At 30.0% G+C, this 25538-nt stretch overlaps 1 protein-coding gene across 9 annotated transcripts in view; it reads left to right on the forward strand.

The window, feature by feature from the left end:
- LOC142328426 (uncharacterized) overlaps window positions 1-25538 on the forward strand; it is a 225623-nt gene that overhangs the window by 116245 nt on the left and 83840 nt on the right. For 8 of the 9 annotated variants that reach the window (XR_012757269.1, XM_075372155.1, XM_075372162.1 and 5 more), the window contains 6 exons: window positions 2235-2574; window positions 3606-3850; window positions 15618-16085; window positions 19627-19765; window positions 21232-21358; window positions 24934-25078. Coding sequence is in view for 8 of the 9 variants with exons in the window: in XM_075372155.1 (XP_075228270.1) it covers window positions 2235-2574; window positions 3606-3850; window positions 15618-16085; window positions 19627-19765; window positions 21232-21358; window positions 24934-25078 (1464 nt within the window). In the remaining variant the exon portion in view is untranslated. The remainder of the gene's footprint in view (window positions 1-2234; window positions 2575-3605; window positions 3851-15617; window positions 16086-19626; window positions 19766-21231; window positions 21359-24933; window positions 25079-25538) is intronic. The other variant, XM_075372161.1, reaches the window with a different exon arrangement.

A 25538-nucleotide genomic window follows, 5' to 3' on the forward strand; every position in this document is an offset into this window, starting at 1 on the left:
TAAGGTTTTTAGTTATATTTAAATTAAAACTGAAATTTTTCCTTTCGATTGTAAGATTAAAGAAATTAAAATAGTTTTTCACAAACTAAGTAATATATTAACATATTTATCATAAAAAGTTTTAATTTTGTTTGAATTAGGGCATTTATTCCTTGAAGCCAACTTCTTAGTTTAGCTTCAGTTGTAAAGGCAGTTTTTTTCTTTGCATCTAATCTCTTATTACATTAGCCATAGTTGGATAATATCTTTGAAGAAATTGGTGGGAGAAATTAGTTAGTTGAATATGTAATAGTTTTATAAATATGGTTTTAAAAAACACATCATGAATTTAGAAGCAATAGTTTAATTTCATCATTTGCAGCTGTTATGTTACAAAATATTTATTATTGTAATATGAATAATGATCCTTTTTATACTCTAGAAATGTGTGTTTAAGAAGTGGCGGCCATTTTAAATGCTCTTTTTATATATGTACATTTACACATACATATTTTTTTAATTATGATTACTCATTTACTTGTTCAGTTGCTAATGAAATAAAAATAAATTTTTTGTCCAAACTGTGTTAAGAGTCTTTTTTTATTTATAAAAAACCATAAGTTAAGTTTTTGTGTTTAAAGTGAATTAATTTTCTTACTTGGTGAATTAATCAATTTCAGCATAATATATATTTATATATATATAAATATACATCTGAGGTCTGTAAATAAAGTAATGACAGTGGTTCAGATAAATATTTTACTTACAATCCAATATAAATAAGCTCTATTATCTTCTAAATAGTTCCCTTGGAAAGCCACGCAACACTTCAATCTGTTTTCTCACCCTTCATTGCAGTGTTGGAACTCAGAAACTGGAATATCCTTCAGATGGTTGATTTTATATATATATATATATATTTTTTTTAATGATTTCCACTGTTCCAAAATGGTGTCCTTTGAGGTGTTTAGTCAGAAATAGGAAAAAGTCGCAGGGACTAAAGTCAGGTAAATAAGTTGGTTGAGGAACTGCAGGAATGTTTTTCTTTGCCAAAAAGCTCATTAGTTGAGAGTGTGATGTGACAAGGTGGCATTGTTATGATGCAGCAGTTGTCTTTGATGGCTGGTATCACGTGGACAACTCATTTCTGCAGTTTTCAAGAATTTCCCTGTAAACATATTGATTTACAGCCTGTCCTGTAGGCATAAACTCCTTATGGACAATGCCATTACTATCGAAGAAACAAATTAACATGGTTTTGATTTGCTCATTTTTGCTTCTTTGGGACGTGGTGGGTTTGAAGTGTGCCACTCCTTGCTCTGGTGTTTTGTTTTTGGGTCGTATTCAAATATCCAAGATTCAACACCAGTAGTAACATTTTTTAGAAAATCAGGATCAGTTTCAATTCGCCCAAGATGGTCGCAGCACACTTCCACCCTGTTGTTTTTTCTGTTCAACAGTGAGGTTTTTTGTGACCAATTTTGCACAAAACGTTTTATGTCCAGTTGGTTTGACAAATTTTGATGGATTGTGGTATGGTTCAAATTCAATTGTTCTGCAATCATTTTGACAGTTAATCACTGGTTGTACTGTATCAAGTCACTGATTTGCTCAACATTGTCAACACTTTTTGACGTTAATGATCTTCCAGAGCGTGGATTGTCTGCAACTGATTTCCGGCCATCTGAAAACACTGCAAACCACCTAAATACTCCTCATGCTCGTGACAGACCGTCACTCCATACGCCCTTTCAATTTTGCAAAAGTTTCAGTAGCATTCTCATCAACACAAAACTTGATTGCACAACGTTGCTCATAATTAGTATCACTAATTTTTGTAATGCACAAAAAAACTTGTTTCACCAAAAGTTTGTTTACATCTCACAAGGCAACAACAGACTAAAAATAATATTAATAGCAAATATAAATCAGCTGTTCATATAACCATATGGTTACTAGTAACTTTACAGTGTTGCCACTTTAGCTGCCAAAAAAACTAGTCTCATTTATTTACAGACCTCGTATGTATATAATTATAAATACAATATTTATATACTGTGATTTCTTATGATGTTTAGAAAAAGTTGTAGAAAAATGTTTCAGCTTTACAAATTTTTGTACAACAAAAAAATTTTAATTGGGTGATGGGACTAATGAAAAAGTTCAAAAGTTACATCATTTTCATTTTTGGTTCTTAAAATTTATTATTTTTATAATTAATCAAATTTTGTTAACTATGAAATTTTTATATTTAGGTGTGAGACAAAATTCCAAATCATCTCATATTCCACCGCGTTTACAGCGGAAATCTGAAAGTGAAAAAAGAGAACGTCGTAAGTCACGTGAGGGACGTGGTCGAGCCCGACATTTACAGCATCAACATCATGGTGACCAACAGCCACATCAACAGCAACAGTCACAACGTGGTGATCAGGCCGAAGATGGTGCATGGGAGACTACTAGTGAAAATAGTGAAGTCGAGGATAGAGAAGAGAAACATCGTGAAGATAATTCACGTCGCCGTAATTATCATTCAAGTAGACATTCAACCTCTGGAAGAACTGGACGAAGAAATAATCCTGGATCTGCTGCTAGGCAAGTTAAAAATATTGTGTATATATAATAAGTCTATCTTCATAATGTTTCATATTTTTTCTCTTATCACATTTTTGTTTATTTACATGTCTGTTAGAATTATAAGGGGTTGACTTCAACTTTTAGCACCTCAGCTAATAAGATCAGATTTTTTGCTCGTCCAAACACAGGAAGAATAAACATGAGCATTTCAAAGCTTCTGAAAGGTGTAGAAGAGCCATTCTAACAAGGAACTTTTTCCTTTACTTACAATACATCTACTCTCTTCTGCAAGTGCCTTACTGAACTGCTTGCTATACTAGATGCATATCCTGTTAATCATTTTTTGTGAGATTGAAACATCTTTATCCACCATGGGAATAACCATGACATAAGTTTTTCTTCCCTATATCTAATGAGCTACCCTAGAACAGACAACTGTAAGAAAAATCTTTATTTGTATTTAGAACTATGTCTGTGTATTCAGTACTAGAGACTACTTCAACTTAGGATCTTGTAATATGCATATCGTACATAATTTTGTTTTTTTAAAGTTTTGTCTCCAGAACAGATTACTTTCTTCATAGAACGATGCAGGATGTAGGCAGACATGTACAGTCATCTCATTTTATTGCTAACAGTAGAAAAGTGTTAAAATACATATTGATCACCTTAACATATACCCACCAGTAAATGTGTCAGATGTCTGATGTCAGATATCATTGATGTTAACAACGTACAGTACCCTTCCAAACCATGATAGATTCAGTGTTGTTTAACTTAACATAGAAAATGACCCAATAGCTTTATTTAATTTGTTTTCAGCCAATGATGACTTATCCTTAACATCGTAACTAATAATGTAGTTTTTATTATTTTATTATAAATAATTTTCTGCAGAAACAATTGCTTTCTTGTCCTTTACATATTATACAGGCTTTCTAATGCTGTTTTGATACTTTATTAATTAAGATAAACTCATTATTTTAATAAATAGTTTAATTTTTTTTTACTGTTGTAATAAAAATTAATTTTTTTTATAAATCTTTTAGAGGAGGAGGTGAAAAGTGCAGTTATGAAAGAAAAGAACGTGCATCAGGTCCAGGAGGAGTACCTGGTGGAAGCGGTGGAAATAATCAAGTAAACGGCAACAGACAAGGAGGAGGCCCTGGTGGCCCATCTGGCAAGAATAAAGAAATGTCCGCTGGTGATAAATCTAGTGAACAACATGGTGTATCACGTAATGAAAAGGATAAAACAAATAATTTGGATGGACTTGATCTTAATAATGCGGCTAGTGAGTACTATAGTGCAACTATGAATCTCTGTTTATAATATCTTCTTTTTTTAATATGTGTATTTGTTAATATACTTTTTGTATATAAAATATTTTTTGTTTTATTTTTTATTTTATTTTTATTTGGTAGATGTACTCATGATTCAGGTTAGGCATCGTTAGCTTTTAAAGAGTATAAATACTTGAAAAGTTTTCTTTTATAGATAGTAGGTTGTATTTTTTCTTCTTCAGTGTTAAGTAATTTGTAAGAACTGCTATGAAATAGGAATTATGATTCTTCATAGATATTGTTATGATCGTGCAAAAATTGTCATTTTAACGCTTTCCACAGTGTAATGTTATAATTTTTTCCATTTTTCACTAGTATTAATTTAAGGTAATTTCAATACATTCGTATATCGCTTATTAATGGTTGTATTTTTAATCAGTTTTTATCCATAACTCAAACAAAAAACATTCATTTGTTAATATAACTTATTAAAAAAAAAAAAAAAACACTCTTTTGCTGATGTAACTCATGCCTTTAGCACTTAATGCTGTAATGTAACTTATAAAAAACTTATTTAATAATGTGTAGACTAGGCTAAATTAAACATTTTCTTAATAATTTACTGTTCTTGTTATTTGTGCCTATAAAAAAATAAAATTTACTTGAAGCAGGCTATATGAATTCGATGAGATCAGGACTTTTTTTGGATAAATGAAAATGAAGATAAATTGCTGTAAAAATTCATTAAGGAGTTTGTAGATCCATTACATCCGTACTACTTAAATTAGAATAAATAAGTAATAAATTGATTCAAGAATTCCTTGCCTTGTGCTCGTAGTGATTCTGGAAATACAGATAAGTGAATCCCCACTCATAAGTAAAACAAACATAAATAATTTTTTTTTTTTTTATTAATTATGTAGGAAAACATGTATAAAAACTATCATCAGTTTTACTTAATTAATTTACAAAAAAAAGACAAGAGTATTATATGTTTAGTATGGTGTGTTCAAGAAGTCCTTTTGGAGTGTGTGAATAAGCGTGATCTGTACTGTCTCTCATGTTCATTGAGCTTTACAAATAATGATGTTTGCTTTTTGTTCTTGTATGGTTTTTGTTAATTGTTCAGAGTAGTATGAAAAACAATCAGTTTGTATTATTTAATTTAGTGATAACATAGAAACAGCTCACAATTGTAAAAAAAAAAAGAAGTATTTTCTGTTCAAGGTTTCAGTATCAGCTCCATAGATTTTACTGAGGGTCTGATATTGTGAATAGTATAAGGATTTTTAAGAATTATATTAAACAGTTTAGAATGGAAGTAGTGAATATAAATTTTTTCATGAATAGTTTTGATTTCACCTGCCATGTATGAAATTACAAAATTCTTGTTTGTGGAATACAGAGAATCTGCAGACTGTTCATGAGTAAACTGCTGTAGTCTGAGAACATTAGCTGAATGCAGTTTGGCAGAATTAATAGATGACAAGTTGCATAATATTAAAAATATGCACCCTTTGACAGTTGTAAGTGCAAGGCAGTCGTTATGAAGAAGTTGTCCTTTGTAAAGTCAGCGTTTATAGAAATACTAGGTTGGACTGTGAATTTCTCACTCGTAGGTTTTGCTCCAGTACGTCCCTCAGATAATTGCTATATTACCAACATTCAGTAAATAACAAATACTATTGAAGCTGTTTTTAAAAAATTGTCTAATAATCAACACAAATTATTTTGTCGCATTCTGTTTGGTCGTGTAAATTCTGTGCTAATGTATCATCAGTTTAAACTAGCAACACAGAAATGTGTTGTATCAGATGATATTGTAGCCAAAATTGGAAAACTTTCTGTTACTTTTAATTTTGCAGGGAGCGCTCTCCTTAGCTTCCTTATATATCTGCAATTCTCATATATATTTTATGCAGTTTATTTTCTGAACGATGGATTTTTGTGTTTACCTTAAAAAATGTTATGGTTCTGTTAGTACCTTTATAACACTAAAGTATTTATTTTATTTAGCCTGTACATTACATTGTACCAAAGGTACTTTGGTACAAATTTTCAAAATTTGTTTTGACAAAATAGACATTCTATTGGTTGGTTTCTTAAACAGTAGCTCTTTGTTTGCCTTAAAAAAAGTGCATTTTTAGAAAATTTAAAAACATTTTCAAAACTGTAAATTGCAGGTCCATCCCATGTTCTTTGAAAACATAGAGCTGATGTTATTGCTCATAAAGTATCTTTCTGTTCTTCAGAATGCTCAAAATGAACAAGATATTGAATAATTAAGTTGTCAGATGATGCAATTGTACATACTCCTTAAACTTTTTATTATTTGGAGGTATCATTTATGATTACATAATTTCTATTGGATCATGGCTTTCAAGTTTTGCTTGACATTTTACACTGCTGACTTTTCTGTAAAAATTTTGTATACTAATTTTTGTAAAATTTTGTATGTCATTCTTAAATACTAACCAAAGACTATTGAAGTATCGAAAATACCCATTTCCTCTTAAAAAGACTTTCTGTTAATCAGAGAACTTTACAAGATGTAATCAATAATAAGTATAGAAGAGTTGAATTCTCCTGAAATAAGAGGGACTCCGCTTTCAGCACTTTGTATAAAGGTAAATTTTATTTGAATTGCATTTCTTTTAAAGTATAACTTTTAGAAAATTTCAGAAAAATTATTATTAAAAAAAAAAAAAAAAATTATTTTTGGTACGATGATAAAGTGTTGAGTTGCCAAGCAGGTACATAATTTTATTAATTTATAAGCAAGATATAATTTATTAATTCACTGCAGAGGGCTTACTGAAAACACAGTATTAGAGCAATGATTGTGAATTTCTAATGTACTACCTAAAGTTACTTACAGATAAAACCTTTTATGTAAATATAAATTCAAATTACATTAACAATTTGTTCTAACAAATGCTTACCAAATTTAATTTTGCATTTTCATTTGTAGATAACTTAAAACTTATATTCACTTTTACAGTACTAAATAAATATAGTTGCTTCATGGTACGGTTTGCAGCACCCTGGGGAAAAAGTGTGTATTTTCAGAAAGTAACATTCTGTTTAAAACTGTTTACCACAAATATTCCTCAAGCCTTATCATCCAAGTAATGGGGTAAAAATATGATTTCCACATCTGCAAATAACATCACACCAGGCTCATTTTGTGTTTTCAGTCCAATGACAATAGAAAAGAAAGATCATTTAAGATTTTTTTTTTAACCATAATGAGGGGGTTTCTTTTTATTTCTTGTCTCCTAATTATATCTCTCGCTTGTGCGGGTGCATGCACACACACACACACACACACACACACACACACACTGTGATTTCAATGTAAAATTTCAGGAGAAAATGGTGATAAATGCCTTTGTTTTCGAATTATAAACATTCAAAGTTGCAAAAGTGGAAAAATTGTTGTAAAATTAGGTAATATATTCTGCAGTAACTTATATTTTACATTACATTCAGAATTATACATGCATTAATAAACTTATTAATGTTGGAATTAATGCCCTTAACACTAATACAGCCTTGTTAACAATAAACACATAATAACAAATAATTTGCAACATTGCTACAAACTAAATGATAGGTCAATTTACATTTTTACTTGATTTATGACAATAGTGTTAATTTTAAAATTAAGTAATGGTTTCTTCTATTGTATACTATTGTCGTGGTCACAGTTGATTTATTTATTGGTTCTCTGTTTTTTTTTTTTTTTTTAATGTATTATTAAATAAATCATTTTCCTCTTGTAAAGGGCATACCCTAACCAGTGCATCAACAGAGTTATTCTGTTAGTTTCACTTAAAGGATGTATTATTATTTTATAAAACAATGAATAAAAGAAGATAATGACAAAAATTTGAACTACTACAACTTAATTCTCCATTATATGTATTTAATTTAGAGATAATCAAATACTGTACTTGTATATTGAAGTAAGAAGCCAAAATCAAAAGTTAATAACTGCACCTGATTTACTAGTCTAAATTTACATTTTTACATTTTTCAAATTTAAAAATTGTTTCAATTTTTGTAAAATTTATTGTATTAAGTAATTTAGGACCAAAAACATTAAACTAAATTTTAAAATAAATATTATTATACATAAAGACAATAATAAAATATTAAAAGTTTAATTCAAAGTAACAAAAAATAATGTCAAACACAATGTAAGTAGTAATTTAGTAACTGTGTAGATCCGCACTTGTTTCTACTTCTTAGTTTCCATCAATCATAAAATATGGATAATATTTGTATTATGAATATTTGAAATATGAAGTCATTTACATACTTTAATATCACCCTGGATATATACATACATACATAATGAAACTTTTCTTGGGTGCTTATCAAAATATTTTGAGAAATGTGGTTCGCTTTACCTCCTTTTATAAGAATTAATGAATAGTTTCTTCTACCCACATGTGTCTTATTAGATTAGTTTTTGTGTAGCATTCATTCAAAGTAAGCATTTTTCAGTACCTTTGGTGATTTTTTTTTCAATAAGACGTACACCAACAAAACGTTGCAGTGAAATTTGAGTTTAGCTTGGGAAAATGTTTTATAAAACACAGAAATTTATTGAAGAAACATTCTGGGAGGAATCATTGAGCTGTACATATGCTATGGATCAGGTGTTTTATATAGTAAACAAGAATCCTTGAAGGCTAGGAGTCTACTGATGAATCATCCAGGAAAATCATTATCATCCATCAGTAGACACATCCAGTTCACTTGTGCAAGTGAAATCAATGAGCAAGTCGCTTCACTTGTTCTGAATCACATGACCTAAGTTTTTCTGCATTTCACAATACGCATGCGTATTGATTGTGCAGTCTTGAGATGAAAATTTTACAAACAAAACTTATTTTTTTCTCCAAACAACTATGCACATGATCTTCTGAGTGGAAAACATCAGCTTGTATTTTGTTTTTCTGGGCAGTGAAATGTCACCATTCTGTAGATTGTAAGTTTCGTTAAAGCCATTAACGTATATCACCCATACCTTACCTTGTCCCAATGACTGTATAGCTCCAGAAGTTGTGGCCTTGTTATTTGCAGAATAAAAAATTCCAAAGCACTACCCAATCGTTTCATTTTCAGATTTTCTGTAAGAATCTTAGACACCAAGCATATCTGATAATTTTATTTCTTAGACACAATTTTTAGAAGCAAACATGAAATTTCTGGAAAATGCATAGAAAGAGATGATGATAAAAAGATGGTAGAGAATCGTGTGTTCTCTTTATCTTTAATCATGTCATCAATGCATGACCAGATTGTCTATAAAAAAAGATGGTCACTTACTGTGTTCGTCATTGCGCACATTACTGTATCCTTCATTAAACAGTCACACTCTTCTCCACATCATGGAATCATTCATTGCATTTTTTCATAAATGTTGTAAATCTGATAATGAATTTCACCTAGCTTAGTTACTTGCATTCAAGAAATGAATCGTAGACAGAATTTCACATGTGTCTCGATTATCATAATCAGTATAAACACTACAAAAACCAACAGAATTGACAAATGAATAAGGATGGTGTTCGTCAATCACTTAATATATCAACTTAGCATGATTAAGTAGAGTTGTGATGATAGCTCTGCAGCGCAATTATTTAAAAACAACTTATTTTCTAGATATACCTTTTACATGGAAAGTTGTTGCTTCTCAGAATGGAAGGATTCTTGGGAAAAGTTGTACAGTGGAAAAGAGAACACTTGGGAGAAGATTAATTGTTTAATACTGATAATATTCAGTAAGATTTTTGTTGAAAAAGTGTCTATTTTTTTAACAGATAAGTAAATTTTCGATGGTCTTGTTGCATAATGTCAAAGTAATTTGTTTACTCTTTATTGTGTACCCGTTTGTTTTATGTAATAAAACTGAAGAAAACTTAACTGCACTTTTTAATTTTTAACTCTGCTGATCACTGCAGATATCATTCACGTAGTTTATGGCCAAATTGCCAGTGTTAACCTTTACCTTAGGTATAAACTGGTATTTAAATTAAAAAAAATTAGTTTATGGATTGTTTCAGCTTTGTAGTGTTTATTTCTCTCCAATTTAAGGTACTTACGAAAAGTCTTTGAATGTATCATTTAGAGCTAAGATAAGGCAGCTGTAAATGAAGGAAATAGTTGTATAACTGAAATATGTGAAGCGTATTTCAGAGTTACACAGATTTTCTATTTATTTCTCTCTTTATTCGTCATAATTTTAAGTTTTAATTGTTGGGAAAATGCAAATATAAAATTTTATGAAGAATTTTGAATCTGAATAAACATGCTCTAATTCTTATATAAAGATACCTATTATAATTATCTTTAAAAAAATAATAAAGTAGAGATAAAACAGCTGCTAGCATAGAAAATAAATGTTAGTACATAAATGGAAGAGTTAATTTCAAAGCTTGCTTGATGATTCAAAAAAAAAAAATGCTGTATTCTATTGAAGGTAGGTGCTTTATACATTTATAGCTACAATAAACCAAACATTTCATATTTCATAGCAGAGCACTGGTGTACAACACATCATACTGAGAAATAAGTAGACTTACAGAGTTGAATATCATGTAGCTTACTGCTGGATTAATTCCATAGTATATAGAGTTACTGTTCACAGTGGACCTGCCACAAAGTCTCGTCTTATCTGTTGTATCTATTATTCTGAATGAAAAGTATTTGTTTTATTTCACCTTTGTATGTAAATTATAAGTAATCTATAATGTTTGTTTAAAATAACTTAAATAAGAATGTCAAAATAAACCTTTCCAAACATAATTCTGTAATGTATTTTTGTCAGCAAGTTGTTTTTAATTTATACAATTGCCCAAAGATGATTTAGAAAATTCAGGAATCAGGATTTGGGTGTACACTACTATACTTTGAAATTAATAGAATTTTTTGTACCATAAACCAATCGTACTTGAGGTTTCAAAAAATAGAAAATCTGTAATAAAAGTTGTAAAATAAAACTGATTAATTATCCTTCTGATAAGAAATTTCCCTTAAATTGCCTCGATTTACAAAGGTAAATGTATTTTTAAAAAAGGTAAATAACCTAACTTAATTCATTTACCTGAAAGTAAATAACCTTTTATTTTTAATTAATTTCAAATTTGTATTCATAATGTAATTCCAAATTTTTAATTCATAATGTATTGTTTAATTGATCATAAACAAAAAAAATTTTGTGGACAAACCTAGATTGTAAAGAGATGTGTGTTTTGAACCTGATGAATGCCACATGGTCAAACGTTTTTAATTTTCAGAGTAATTAAACTATTATATATACTGATTCTGATAAATGGAAAAATAAATTCAAAATGTATTTGTTACTCACCATAAGGTATATTTATATCATTATAGATATAAGTTATGTTGTAGGTAGTAGCTAGCAATCAAAACGAGTAGGATTAAATAATTATTCTTAAAAATTCATTTTTAGAATAGTAATGCATGAGAAATGAGATGATAAAAATATGTAGGGTCATTCTAACACAGTGGAAAGGGTTAATATATGTTCATATTTTAAAAATAAAAGCTTGTATTTTGGGGAAACCTGGATTTTTGTTTTTTTTCTTAAGCTTATATAATTGGTAGTATAATACCAGCTTATATCAATTTCAGTCTGGAAGTGGTTCATGGTGACTCAATCAAGTGAAAACCAGTTCCAGTGTTACAACACACTAGTTGTCACATTGTAAGCTATCTTGAAAATCCACAAAGGAAATAGGATGCATTAGATTGTTTAAATAAAAAGTAAAATCGTAAAAAAAAAACATACAAATGAAATAATGGTAATGATTTTTATAAACAAACCATTTATGGTCTTAGAAGAATAGGAATTTTTCTTGTTTCATTTTATAATGTATTATCAGTTATGGGCCGTTCAAAATAAAGGGCATAGATGTTTTAACATTTTGAATGATTCTTAGGAGAGCATCCTTAGGAAAGAAGAGTGTTTAGGATCCCAAAACATTTTGAAAATGGCCAATCATAAAAAAGGAAAGTTTTTTGAACTTCATTTAGTACTGTAAGGATGAGAGTATTTTTTTACCAACTTTCTATTGTTGAAAAAATTTCAATGTTACATGATTATGAAACTTCATCTGACCACTTTTTCTAATAGGGACTCAGTAACATAAAGTGGTGCTTTTTTCATTCCATGATGGTGTAAAAATAGCTTAATTAATTTAAAAAAAAAATTTAAACAACAAAAGAAAAGATAGTTTTCCTATTTTATCAATATTTAATATTTAAAAAAAAAAATATGAGTAATCTTAAAACCAAATGCTCTTTAATGAAGACCAGACTTCTTGATAATTAATTGGCAGATTTCTTTTAACAAGTTTCTTTTAACATGGTTTGCACCAACACTTTTAATCTACTTTTTATTAGTTTTATCATCATTATTTTGTATTTAATCTTTGTTACATATTTTCAAATTTGATGTCTTTCTTTACTAAGTATTTTACTCTAAAAATCTACAAAATTGGTAGAAAATTCAAAAAATAAATTATTCCTAGGTGTTCTGGAGAGGAGTTCTTAGTACATATGCTGTAATTGTCATTTTTCATTTATATATATATATTTTTTAATCGATTATGTTTCTCAACTTATATATTTCTGTAAATAATTTTCTTTATTTGGGCAATTTTTAAGTATATTTGCGTTTTAAATGAAGAAATGTAGTATAGAGTCAACAAAATAGTTTAATTAAAAAAGTTCTAAAAGAATGTACATAAAAAAATTAAGATTTAAAAAAAATTCATTTCAGAATTTGGCAACTTTGAATTCTGCTTCAAATTAGTTTGTAATTGTTATTTTAATTTGGTGTTGGTTTATAAAATTTGAAATAAATTAATCATAATATTTTTTGTTTTATATTTTTGTACATGAGGGGGTATAAAAAAAGAGAATTCTTTATTTAATTTTCTTTTTATTTAAGAAAACACCAATTCCTCTTCAAACTACTGTCCATTAGATAATACGCACTTGTACCAACAGTTTTTCCACTATTCAAAACATTTTTTATGTTCTTAGAACTAATTAAGCTAATCCAAGTGCCTTCATTGATTTTGTTTTTTTTTTAACATGTTTTATGTCCTGAAAATACTTCCGTTTAGGTTTTTCTTCTCTTTTGAAAATAAAAAGTCACAGGGGACTGTCAGGCGAGTAAGGGGGGTGAGAAACCATTATCATGCTGCTTTTCGTCAAAAACTTGTTGATTTTCAACGCTGTATGGGCAGGTACATTGTCATGATGAAGCAGCCAGTTTCCCAATCGCCACAATTCTGATTGTTTTTCTACTGCCTTGCACAATTGTTGTTGGCACTTGCAGATATGTTGGTAACTGTGGTGCTCTGAGAAACAAATTCAACATGAACAGCTCTTTTGATGTCAAAAAAACAAACAATCATGGACTTCACATTTGATTTCACTCGGTGTGCATTTTTTGGTTTGGCTGATAAAGCTTTCTTCCACTGGCTGGACTGCTGTTTTGTTTCAGTTTTTTTTTCAGTTCTCTTCTTTTTTTTTACAATTACTGAGAATTCAATTTTACATTTTGTTTAGATTGAGTTTATTATTAAATAAAGGTCAAATTTTGGATTTTAAATATATCCTATATATAAATGTGAAAGAATCACACAAGAACCAATTCACTTGATTACTTTCAAATTTTCAGGATACATTCGTGTTATCATAGGGAAGATTTTAAGCCATAGATTGAGTTCCTAGCTTGCTTGGGGATTAAGATATTCAATCTTATAAAGATATTTAAAATTAATCCTTTTACTTCATTATTATATTTGTCACCATGGCAACAGAAATATAATTAAGTAAAAGGATTAATTTTTTATTTAATGAATAACTGTAAAGTATTTCATTCTCTCAACTATGAATTTAATGAACGTGTCAGGATCCAAAGGGTGGAGCACCCCGACTAGACTGCTGGTTGAGCCCTGACTGTTAGTTTATATATACACACACACATGTATATATATAAAAAAGATAAATTTAATTTATTGTTGATATTTTCACTGAATAAGGGATACATTCAATGTCTTTTATAACTAATTCAAAAATTATATCCTTCACTAAAACTGATTTGATTTTATGCAAATTGTTCTTTATTTAATTTATATTAAAGAAAAACATTATCTTGCACTGTAAAAATTGTAAAATATATGATGCATTCACACTTGCTTAATCATGTTGATTATCATCGACTGGAATTATTTTCTGTTTATTTTTACGTTAAATATTTTCACACTCCATTAAAATTTATTAAATTTTACACAAAATATGAAAAACCACATATGAAATATGCTAAATGAATATTAAAATAAAATACAGAAACAAACAAATGCTCGGATATAAGTTATGTGTGAAAAAGTTTGTATACAACCAGATTAGATCTGGTGTTGTTAACAGATACCACAAAATACTGATTTTTTTTTTGTAGTCATTTTCAAAGGCTTGTGAAAGGGATCTTTTTAAACAGAACTATCATATTAGTGTTGTAAAAGGGAAATTGAAGTACGTACTACCATAAAGAAACAAATCCTAGCAGTAAGTAAATATTAAGAGTGTAAAAAGTAATTGAATCAAAACTTCTTGTGTCATTGTTACTGCTACGGTCATAGATACTAACATTGCAGCTGCAATTTTTTCACTATTAGGGTTAAGGTAGTTCTGGCTGATTCAAATCCTCTCTCTGATTCTCTCCATAGAGTCTGAATAAGATAGTTATTTATTCACAGAAATTTGACCTTAAATTTTTACACATTAAAGGTCATGTTAACTAATGTCCTCGTGACTTTTTTTTAAGTTGTAATGAAATATGCTGTATTATTATGCCCGGTTATTTTCTTGATGCTGAAATTTTTTGCATAAAAAATAATAGATTGAGATGATAATGTTTATATATATCAACTTATAAACACGCTCCCGTTTAGTTATCTTATCTTTGGTTTAGTTTTCATAAAACATTTGTGTATAATAACTGTTTGTAATTAATTTGTTATCATAAATTATGTGGCTGTAGTAATTAATTTTACAAATTCTGGGAAGAGTTGGGTATTTGTTAAGAAGATTTTATTTATAATAAATTTATTAAGCATATTTGTAAACGTGGGTTTTTATGAAATGGAAATACCAATGTTTATACATGTATGCATGTTAGCAAATGCTACACTTTGTAATTACTGAGTGAGTGTGGAAGAAAAAATGGTACTTGGTACGTTATTAAATGTGTGAGGAAAATTTTTTTAGTATCAATTGTTTCTCTATTTTAGATAATAATAATAATATAGACATGAAATTAGTTTTTGCTTACATTTTTTGTTAAGTATTTTAGTTCCATGTGTGTCACACTGTTGCATATGTCTGGTATGTGTGAATTTATATACTTTTCTTTTTGCATCCAAATAGTTTAATTTACTTATGTTTTTATTTGCTACAATGTTTGATTGCTTTTGCTTTAAAATGTTAATTTATTTTAATAACGTTTTGATTATTTAATTAGTTTTATATTACTATAAAAAATTCATAACCTTGACGTGGCTGGTTGTGATGCTTTTTTTTATTACTAATTTTTAAATACTTATTTAACCCCGTTAAATCCGGATGTTTTTAATTTTCTTTCATTTAATTTTTTTTAGTTTCTTTATTTTTAGTTTTGTTTGTTTGTCGGTTTTGTGTGTGAGGCATGGAGTGTTTGTTGGTTGCTCGTAGGTGTGGTCATTGTTGATGGCCAGCCAGAGGGGTCATTGGAAGAAGACCATTCGGTTTTTGCTGCAGACAGTGGAGGTTTCAAGGAGGTCCGGAGTAAGAAAAATATGAAGCAACAACAGGGACAGAAGCTCATCGATGAAAAACCTGTAGCAGCTGGTCGAGGTGGAAGCAATAAGGATCGTGATCGAAACAAATCATCATCTATGAAGAATTCTCCTGCTAATAACCAGTCTCCCGGTTCGGCTACAATTACAGCTGTTTGTGGAGGAATGCAGACCAATAAGCAGTCGTCTTCAAAGAGTTATGCTCGTCCAAAGAATTTACCACCACGATTTGAAAAGCAGAAAGAAAAACAGAAAGCTTCACAGCAGCAGCAACAACAGCAACAACAGCAGCAGCAGCAGGCACCATTTGATGTTTCAGAGATGAATAAAATCAACCAGAATGTCTCTCTTTTTCCAATGAAAGGTAATTTCAGTTATAATACTTTCTTCTTAAATTAAATGATTAATATTTTGTCTAAATTTGTGCTTTTCACATACTAATTGGAGTAGACCATTTTGTATGAACAAAGGTTCTAATGGGTCACAATAATTTTGATAATTTTAGTACTTTGATTCTTGTATAATTTTAAGTGTTTATTTTATTTCTTTATGTTATGTACATGTGTAAAGGGCGAACCAGTAAATGGTTAAATTGGTTAAACAGTAAATGTCACAAGTGTTATAATAAAACTACCATAATTGCGACTTAAAAAATGTTTTATTGAAATAAAATGTACAATTGTATTGTTATTCTAAAGTAAAGATTGATAGCTGAAGTGGTTAATTTATAACAGCCATCAGAAGGAGACATAAAAATACTGTTATATTTTTTCTTGCTTAGTTATTTTATGTATTTATTTATTCGAATTGAATTAAAGTTCAGCTATGCACGTTTTAATTATTTAAATTGTTGATAGATTTTTTTTTTAGTAAAAGTAGAGTTTAGTTAACCGGTATTGAATAGCAGATTAATATTTCTTTTTAGTTATTAATGAATACTATTTAGAATTTTATCTTGAGCCAGGTTTAGGTTTTCTAATCATATACTATGTTTAGATCTGTAAGTAGTCATTATTTTAATGATTAGTTAGTAAAATAAAAGCAAATTTTCATTCATGTACTGGTACTTATGTAGCTAAAATGCATAGTGTATTACAACATCAAATATATTTTGATCAATGTACAATGAAAACCAGAACTATATGCAGATAGATGAGCAACAGCTTATTTATTTCATGCTGATTGCATTATGTAGTTTTTGTCTGGAAGGGTGTTTAGCTCTACTGAATTTATGGAAGCCCAATAAAATTGGGAATAATTGCTAACAAAGAAGAAAGGAAAGTATATAAGCGATTCATGCCTTATTGAGGTAAAAAAAAAGTGAAATTTAGTACAGAATTGGTGCAGGTAACACTGGCAATAGTCAAGTCTTAAAAAAATAATTCTGATTGTGCATCTTTTAAAGGGAAAATCAAGGACAGGAATTGGTTGTACACTTTCAATTTTCTCATATTATTTTTTTAAAATGTTTTCTATTTCCTGTTTTCTAACAAATCTTGACTTGAACAAAAGATTACAACTTTTTATTTCATCAGGGTAGGCACAACTCTATTCTATCAGTTGATTTATATGTTTTAAAACTATTCAATGAATGACTTTCTTATTCATTGTTTAGTTTCATCTGCTCTTTGTAAAATGAGTATGAGATTAACCTGAATTAATTTTTAACTTGGCCCATTAAACTTTTCCTTGTTATTTTTGGAGTCTTAAATGACCTTTAATGAGTATTTAAGACTCATTTCACTTAAAATTACATATTACATCCAATATGAACCAGGTTTTAGCATCTTATTTTACCTGTCTAAGGGACAGCCAAATCACCCGACTTTTGACGCAGTCCTTGGAAACCCTTACTTTCAAAGATTTGAGGACTGTCCTTGTAATACTGCACCTGTGGGTATTCGTGCCTGATGTTTACTGCACCTTCTGAATATTGACACCCTCTATTTTTCCATTATGTCAATGTAGGTATCCTCCGTGGAGAATCAACCTCATAAATTTTATGTTTGACCTCACGATATACAATAAAGAATCAACACCACCTATTTTCTTTTGGCAAATGTTTCACCATATTCTTTCAAAGACAAACCCAGATGCATAGTATACACGGATGGATCAAAACAGAATGATACTGTTGGATGCACATTTATTGTTAATGGCCTAACTTTATGTTTGGTCTACCTGGCATTACGATTGTCTTTACTGCTAAATTTACACTATACATAAGGCTTTGAAGAACCCCTAAGTACCGTCATATCCTTATTTGAAGGCACTTGTGCAGTGCTCTCCAGGCCTTAGAAGATTTTTATTCTAGACATCCTGTCGTCAACAAAATTTACAATGCAATTGCCAAATGAAACTATCACAACATGCAAGTTAGTTTCTGCTGAATTCCTAGCCATGTAGGGATTCTAGGTAATGAACGTGCAGATTGCATTGCTAAAGACGCATGTAGTCAACCATACTTCACTATCCGTGTTATCGCATCAGACTATTAGCTACATAAAACTCACTTTTCGCGCATAGTGGCAAGGATGACTGGACGGCTACAGTAGATAACAAATTCTGGCTCATTAAAGGTTCTGTGTTGCCGTGGGATTCCTCATACAGTAAAATTCGTCGTGAGGAAGTGGTCCTCTGCTGATTGTGAATAGGACATATGAGAGCTACTTACAGGTAAGTAATGTCAGCAGTAAATGCGCCAGTATGCATATGATGCAACTGCCGCTTGATAATGCACCACCTCCTTGTGGATTGCATGCATTATGCAGCCTTGCATTTCCAATTTAAATTGCCCAGGAACATTCGTCAAATCCTGGGCAATGACAAAGAAGTTTTGGGCAGGGTGTTTTTATTTTTTCAAAGTGTTTGTATTTTAGATGCTTCTTAGTAGTGTTTTATTTTTTTATTTTCTTTTTATACCATTATGAATTTAATTTAACATTTTCATGTTATCCGTGTTTAATGTTTTAGTTTTAAGTTTTGTATTTTGTTTCTGTGTTTCATATTTTACTTTAAGTTTAATTTCTAGTGTGTGTTTTGTATTTTGTTTTTATATTTTTGTTTTCTGGGGGATGATAATGTAAAAACGTTTCCCCACCCCAAAAAAAAAAATCGTTTAAACTAAGAACAGAATTATCACCTTAGCATTCTAATAGCACTCTATTTTTTTTTTGTACTAGTCAGGATATCCATTTATAATGCTTAGCTTCAGTGCCTAAAAAAATCACTTCATTTTTACTATCATGCTAGCATATAATCAATGTTGTCCTAGATATTGTACCAGTTGTCTGCTTATATATACTGTGTTGGCAAATCCATGTATTGATCAAAATTTAATTATAAACTGTATGGTATTAAAAAACCTCATTTCAAAAATCTTTTTTGTTTTATTATAAAATTACACTGTTTGATAACTGGTAACAAAAATCTAGATTTTTTTTCAATCGGAATCTAACATTGTTTGTGCCTTTCTTACTGACTCGTGATTCCTGGGAAAGGTTTTTACATTGAAATCATTGTAGCTGTTACCTATATGTATAGTCAAAACGTTTTAAATGTCCAGAATTTTGCACAGTTGTATTGTATTGCTAACTGATTTATACTTTAGTGACGTAGGACACATATTCAACACATTTTGACTGGAAAATGTTGAGGATTTATTGTAAGAAAATATAATAAAGCATTTACAAAACTTTCAACTCGTGTAAAATAGTTGATAGTTTTGTATAGATTTGAAATATGCAAAAGCTTTTTATAGGAATAATGTCTACAGTTTTTGTTATAACATTTACTTTGTTTGAAGTCAGTTTTATTTTGTAAAAAAGTTATTTTATTTTTTTATGTTAATCTTAAAAGATGTTTCTTAATGCTATACTAATGTTTTTCTACTTTCTCATATTTAGAGTTAACAGCTCCAGCTCCTCCTACCCAAAATGCATGGGATAAGCCAATAGCTCCATCGTTGCGAAATAGTTCAAATTCATCACCACCATCTGCCCTACAGTTGTCAGCGCCATTGACAAACAGCACAGATGCTACTTGGTTGGTATAATTCTCTTTATTTGGCTTCAGAATTATTTATTTCTTAATTATTAGTTTATCTTCATCAACGTGTTAAACAATTCTTATTGTGATTTGTAAACTCGTAATTAACCAGTAACTAGATTATCATAAACAAGGTTTGATAAACGGATAATTTATTTATAGGAATCTAACTGTTTGATTGTTGGTGGTGATGGCTTTTTAGAGGCTAAAGTTCACTAAACAGTAAAATGTGAGGTGAATAACACAAGACTTAAACTTAACTATGAGGTCTATCACTGAAATTCTTTAGCCAGCATTTATTGTAACATTTATTCTTAAGATAGAACTATAATTCTACTATGTTTTACTGATAATAAACAGTGATCAAGAGCATATTCTTCAGCTTTCTGTACATTGCAGCATTTATTTTTAATACAGAATTCAATTGTTGAACTTTTATTCCTCAAAAAGTATCTCTAATTCAAGCAGTTAGTGACATTGTCATCTAATATCATTATGTTATAGTATCTGTAATACTTTGGTTTTCAGAAATGTTTCCTTCCGTCATAAATTTTCATTGTTTATGAGATTGATCTTTGTTGGTGACCGATGCGTATGGGCTCTTTAGCTTTGATGTAAAAATTTATGTCATGGTTGTAAGATTTAGTTTTATGTTACTAAGGTTTGTTGCTAAGGTTTAGTTTTATGTTATTCAATTGCTTTTCTGATAAGATGTAGTTAACTACAGTGTCTAAAAGAAAAGAAAATGTTGGTTTATTATTATAATGGCGGACCTACTTGGATGAATAGAAATATTTTTTGAATGATGAAAGTTCCACAGTTGAATTCCATATTAAAAATAAATTCTGCATTGTATACGAAACTGAAGGATGTGAACTTTCCAGTGTTCATTATCAATACCATGTAGTAGAATTATAGTTCCATTTTAAAAATTAACGCTATAAGTGCTAGCTAAAGAATTTGAGATTGATGTTGCGATTTTTAATTAGTTTTATCTATAATTTCCTCTTAGTTCTAAGACCTGTGTTATACTCATGACATCAAGGCATTATGGTAATTTATTGTTTCACAGATAAAAGTAATTTACAGTGCACCTGAGTAAAAAAGTAACCATCTATCCCAGTTTTCTTATCAGTATCTGTCAAAATGTTCTATTTGATGATAGTGAAAAAAATAAAAGCCATAAAACTGGTCTAAATCAGTAGGGGAAGTGGGTATATCACTTAGTTTAGCTTCTTTACTGCAATCGCTCTGGGTAAATTTTTCAGGTACCATATATATGGGAGCTTAGATATGGACATTTTTCAAGGACAGTAAGTTTTGCTAAAGTTATATTAATTTATTAATTAAAGTAACATGGTAATCTAGTGCAGGTAAAGTATATTAGTGATTATTGATAATTATCATACAACTGATTAATGATTAATTTTAACTGCCATGTATTTTTTATTATTTAATTACAGCAGTGGAGGTGGTGGTACTACAGTTACTGGTGTTATGGAGGTTCAAGATAGGCCTCAGTCTGGTACTAGTAGCCAGCGCAGTAGTCCGACTAGTGGCGATAAACTTGCTAACAAAATTGGGAGAGAGGTAATGAATAAGCTTTTTATTTTGGATAATTAATTCACCATATAAGTTTTCAAAACTTATGCATGGGTATATAAAATATGAATATGAAAAATGCCATGCCTGTCTGGAATTCGATCCCAGGACCTCTGAATGAAATGAATGATTTGTTTTCAGAATGTAATTATATTATGTGTTTGAAAAAAATTTTTAAATATGAACACTTGTTCATGGTATTACAACTATGAAAGAATTCAATTTGGAAGTAAAGTTTTAGTGAATAAAAAACAGTGGAATTCAGTTGAGAAGACAAGTTATTTGTCACAGTTTAAGATAAAAGAGCATGATCAATTACTATAATGTATGGTAACATCTGAAGGTGGGTCCAAAGTAAGCTATGGCATCCCCTCCACTGCTCTTTACATCACTCAAATGACTTCTCTCTACTTACACTAGTAGCCAAAGTAGTGTATCCAAAAAGTCACATCAATTAATTTGCAATGACTTAACACCGTATCTAATCATGGCGTCACTATTATAGTAATGAAATATGTTCTGGTAATTTGTTACTACACATAAAATTATTTATGCCTAATAGCATTATATATTATTACCTTTGTTCAAGGTATATACAAAGCTATTTATTTCTTGAAAGGATTGTTTTTTTTTTTTTAAGTATGTTAAACTAAGTATTTGCTATAAGTAAACAGTAACTGATGTAATACAAAGTATATGAAATGGGTTGTTTATTTATAATAATAAATAAACAATAATGTTATGATTTTTGTGTGATATGGTGCAGTCATTTACAAAAAAATATTTTTTAATAGCACATACGCAATACTTTTATTACAACCAGTAGCACATGTTACATATGCCAGGTTATAGGAGTGAGGTAGAGGCAGCTTGGTGGGAGGACCTGGCTTTAGATTTTTACAAGTTGCAGAATTGTATTCTTTGACAGTAAAAATTATAAAGGGGATGTACACATTTAGGAAGATACCAAAAGATGACTATAACAAGGAAAAGGAAGCTTTCACCCACAAAGAAAAATAAGTCTGGCAGTATTAAACGGATTAGGTATTAAGGAATTAAGATCTTTAAAAATTTTATGTTGAGAGTAGAAATGGATTATTGGAAAAAAGAAAGAGTTGAGGTATTTTAAATATGTTATTACTAGAAGGTGCAAATAATTGTACAGTTGATAAAGTTTGAAATCAGAAGATTTATAAAAATTTAGAAAAGTGAAAATTTTGTCAGAAAAATATAGAAGTTTGAGCACTCTGGTAGACTTCAGTATTGAATATAAAAAATAAAATGTAAGGAAAGATAAAATTGATCTTTACAATTTAGTTTAGCAACATTTTAGTAAATCCTTTCTAAAGTGGCTTTCCAGTAAGGCATTAAAAAGTAACAGTAACTGAGGTACTCTTCAAACCTAGTCACTTCACAATGTGTAATACATACGAGGTGCAACAATAAAGTAATGAGACTGATTTTTCTTTGCAAGATGTGGCAACCCTGCAGCTTGCGTAGGCACACCATCTTTGACCTTGGTCTATAAGCTACTTCTAGTCCAAGCGGCACATTGATGCAACTGCTCAGTTGTGAGTTGTCCTGTAATAAGTGAACACGTGTTTGTGTCTCGTCACAGAAATGAAACCACAAAATATTGCGCAACGGTATGCCATTACTTTTTGCGTTAAATTGGGTGAAACGCGACGACAACTTATGGTAAGCTTCAGAAGGCTTTTGGAGAGTAGGTTATGTCAAGAACTCAAGTTTTTCAGTGACATAAAATTTTTAGTGAAGGCAGAACGAATGTTGAAGATGAAGACCGTAGTGGACGACCATCAACCTCACGGACAGATGTCAACTTGACCAGAGTGCGTGAAATCGTACGATCTGATCGAAGATTATCCGTTAAAGTGATTGCAGAAGAACTCAACATCAATCGAGAAACGGTTCGTCTAATATTAACTGAAGATCTTGGTATGAGAAAGATTTGTGCAAAAATGGTCCCCAAAAATCTCACACAACAACAGCGAGAAACACGGAAAAATGTGGCAGCCGATCTGTTAGAGCAAACGGAAATCAATCCAGATTTGTTGAGCCGTGTTATCACTGGTGATGAAGGTTGGTTTTTTCAATACGATCCAGAGACAAAACGCCAAAGTTCACAATGGTGCTCAAAGGGATCACCCAGACCAAAAAAAGCTCGCATGTCAAAGTCAAAAGTGAAATGCATGCTTGTGTGCTTCTTCGATTCCAAGGGAATTGTTCATAAAGAGTGGGCGCCTCCTGGACAAACAGTTAACCAATATTTCTACAAAGAAACTTTAAAAGACTTTGTAAACGAGTTCTTCATGTCCGTGCCAACATTGCTGATAATTGGATTCTGCATCACGATAATGCGCCATCCCATACTGCTCTGTCAGTACAGCAATTTTTAACCTCAAAACAAATTTCAGTACTACTACAGCCACCTTATTCACCAGATATCGCTCCGTGCGACTTTTTTCTATTTCCAAGAGTCAAAATGGTGGTCAAGGGACACCATTTTCAAACAACTCAAGATGTCCAAAAAGCTGTAACAAGGGTATTGCAGGATATTGCAGAATATGAGTTCCAGAAATGTTACCATCAATGTCAGAAGCGCTGGAATAAGTGTATGCAATCAGAGGGGAACTACTTTGAAGGAGAAAACACTAAACATGACTAAAACGGTAAGCAACATTTTTTTCACATCAATCTCATTACTTTATTGTCGCACCTTGTATATGGCCTGTGATAGGTAGAAGCCTTTTTATTACTTTTCAAAGCATTTGTAAAGCTGAAATATTGCACTGTATAAAGAATTATAATGGTTTGATTAAGAAATGTGGATTGATGGTAGAAATTTCTTTCACAATCTTTCTGAAATAAAATTTTTCAAAACTATGTAAGTTCTTTTTTTATAACAATGTAAGATGTTGAAATGATCTACACAAAATGTGCTGTGTTATGTTACTGTGTCACCGTTTATTAGAATAAATTCTATTTATCATTACTACTTATTACAGATTTATTGCTTGTGATTCTTACAAATTTGAACTAAATGTTAATTTAAACTTACGTTAAGAGGAAATATTTTGTTTATTTTATTGCTATTATTTTTATTTTTAGTAAATACCTGAAAATAAGATGTAAAACATTAAAATAAACAGGAAATGTAGTAGAGAACTACAATAGATATAGATAAATGTACCATCTTTCTTCTTGGAAATAAAACTGTTCTGTAAAATGGAGATCCGCCAATGCATAAATTATTTTGATATCCTACTGCTAATTTCTGCTTTAGAGAAGTTTTACTATATTTGTTTTTTGTTCCTTTTTTCTATAAATATCTCAAAGAAAAATTGTAATGATCTGAGAAAAAGTAGTAACCAAGAAAAGTTTGTAAAATTTGTACTTTGTTGTGGTTGACTTTTCCTCTTAGGTATTATTAAAAAAAAATTAAATTATTTTGTGTGATGACTTAGTTTTAGTCACAGTTCATATTAATCTCAAGTGAACTAAAAACTGTTATTTATACATTTCTTTTTTTAATTTTATTATAGACAATAGAGAAAGCTGTGCTGGATGGTACTACTGCGCCAGTTCAAACAATTATTTTTGAAAACACTAATTACAAGTCCACTCCTGGGGATCAAATGCAAGCCATGAAAAATAAATTCAAGAATCAGAAGATTGATAGAAGCAGAGGTAATTGATAACTTAATCTTCTTAGCAGTTGTTATATTAAGACTGTTTTACTCTCTAGAAGTAGAGCATTTTTTGAAAACATACAATTTGAGTACTTTAATATTTTCATTTTTAGTGATTGAAGGGAGGTAGTAGTGGGTCTACACTTTTTTGAAACTGGTCAAAGTTTTTTTTTAACGCCTTCAAATAGAATACAAAGGATTTTCAGAAAGTATCTTCTGATACATTAATCAAAAAACATCAATTGATAAAAAAGCAATTTATTATATACATCTTATAGCTACTTTTCTACATAATGGCCATCCAAATTGAGGCACTTGGCATATCAGTAAATAAGTTTTTGAATTCCCTCGACATAAAACCCTGCCACCTTTGAATTAAGCCAGGTAATAACACAGTTTTTCAACTATTCGTCATTTTCAAAATGCTGTGTTGCTAACCATTTCATCATTTTCGGGAG

This window comes from Lycorma delicatula, chromosome 7 (assembly GCF_047948215.1).
Source record: "Lycorma delicatula isolate Av1 chromosome 7, ASM4794821v1, whole genome shotgun sequence".
Lineage (NCBI taxonomy): Eukaryota > Metazoa > Arthropoda > Insecta > Hemiptera > Fulgoridae > Lycorma > Lycorma delicatula.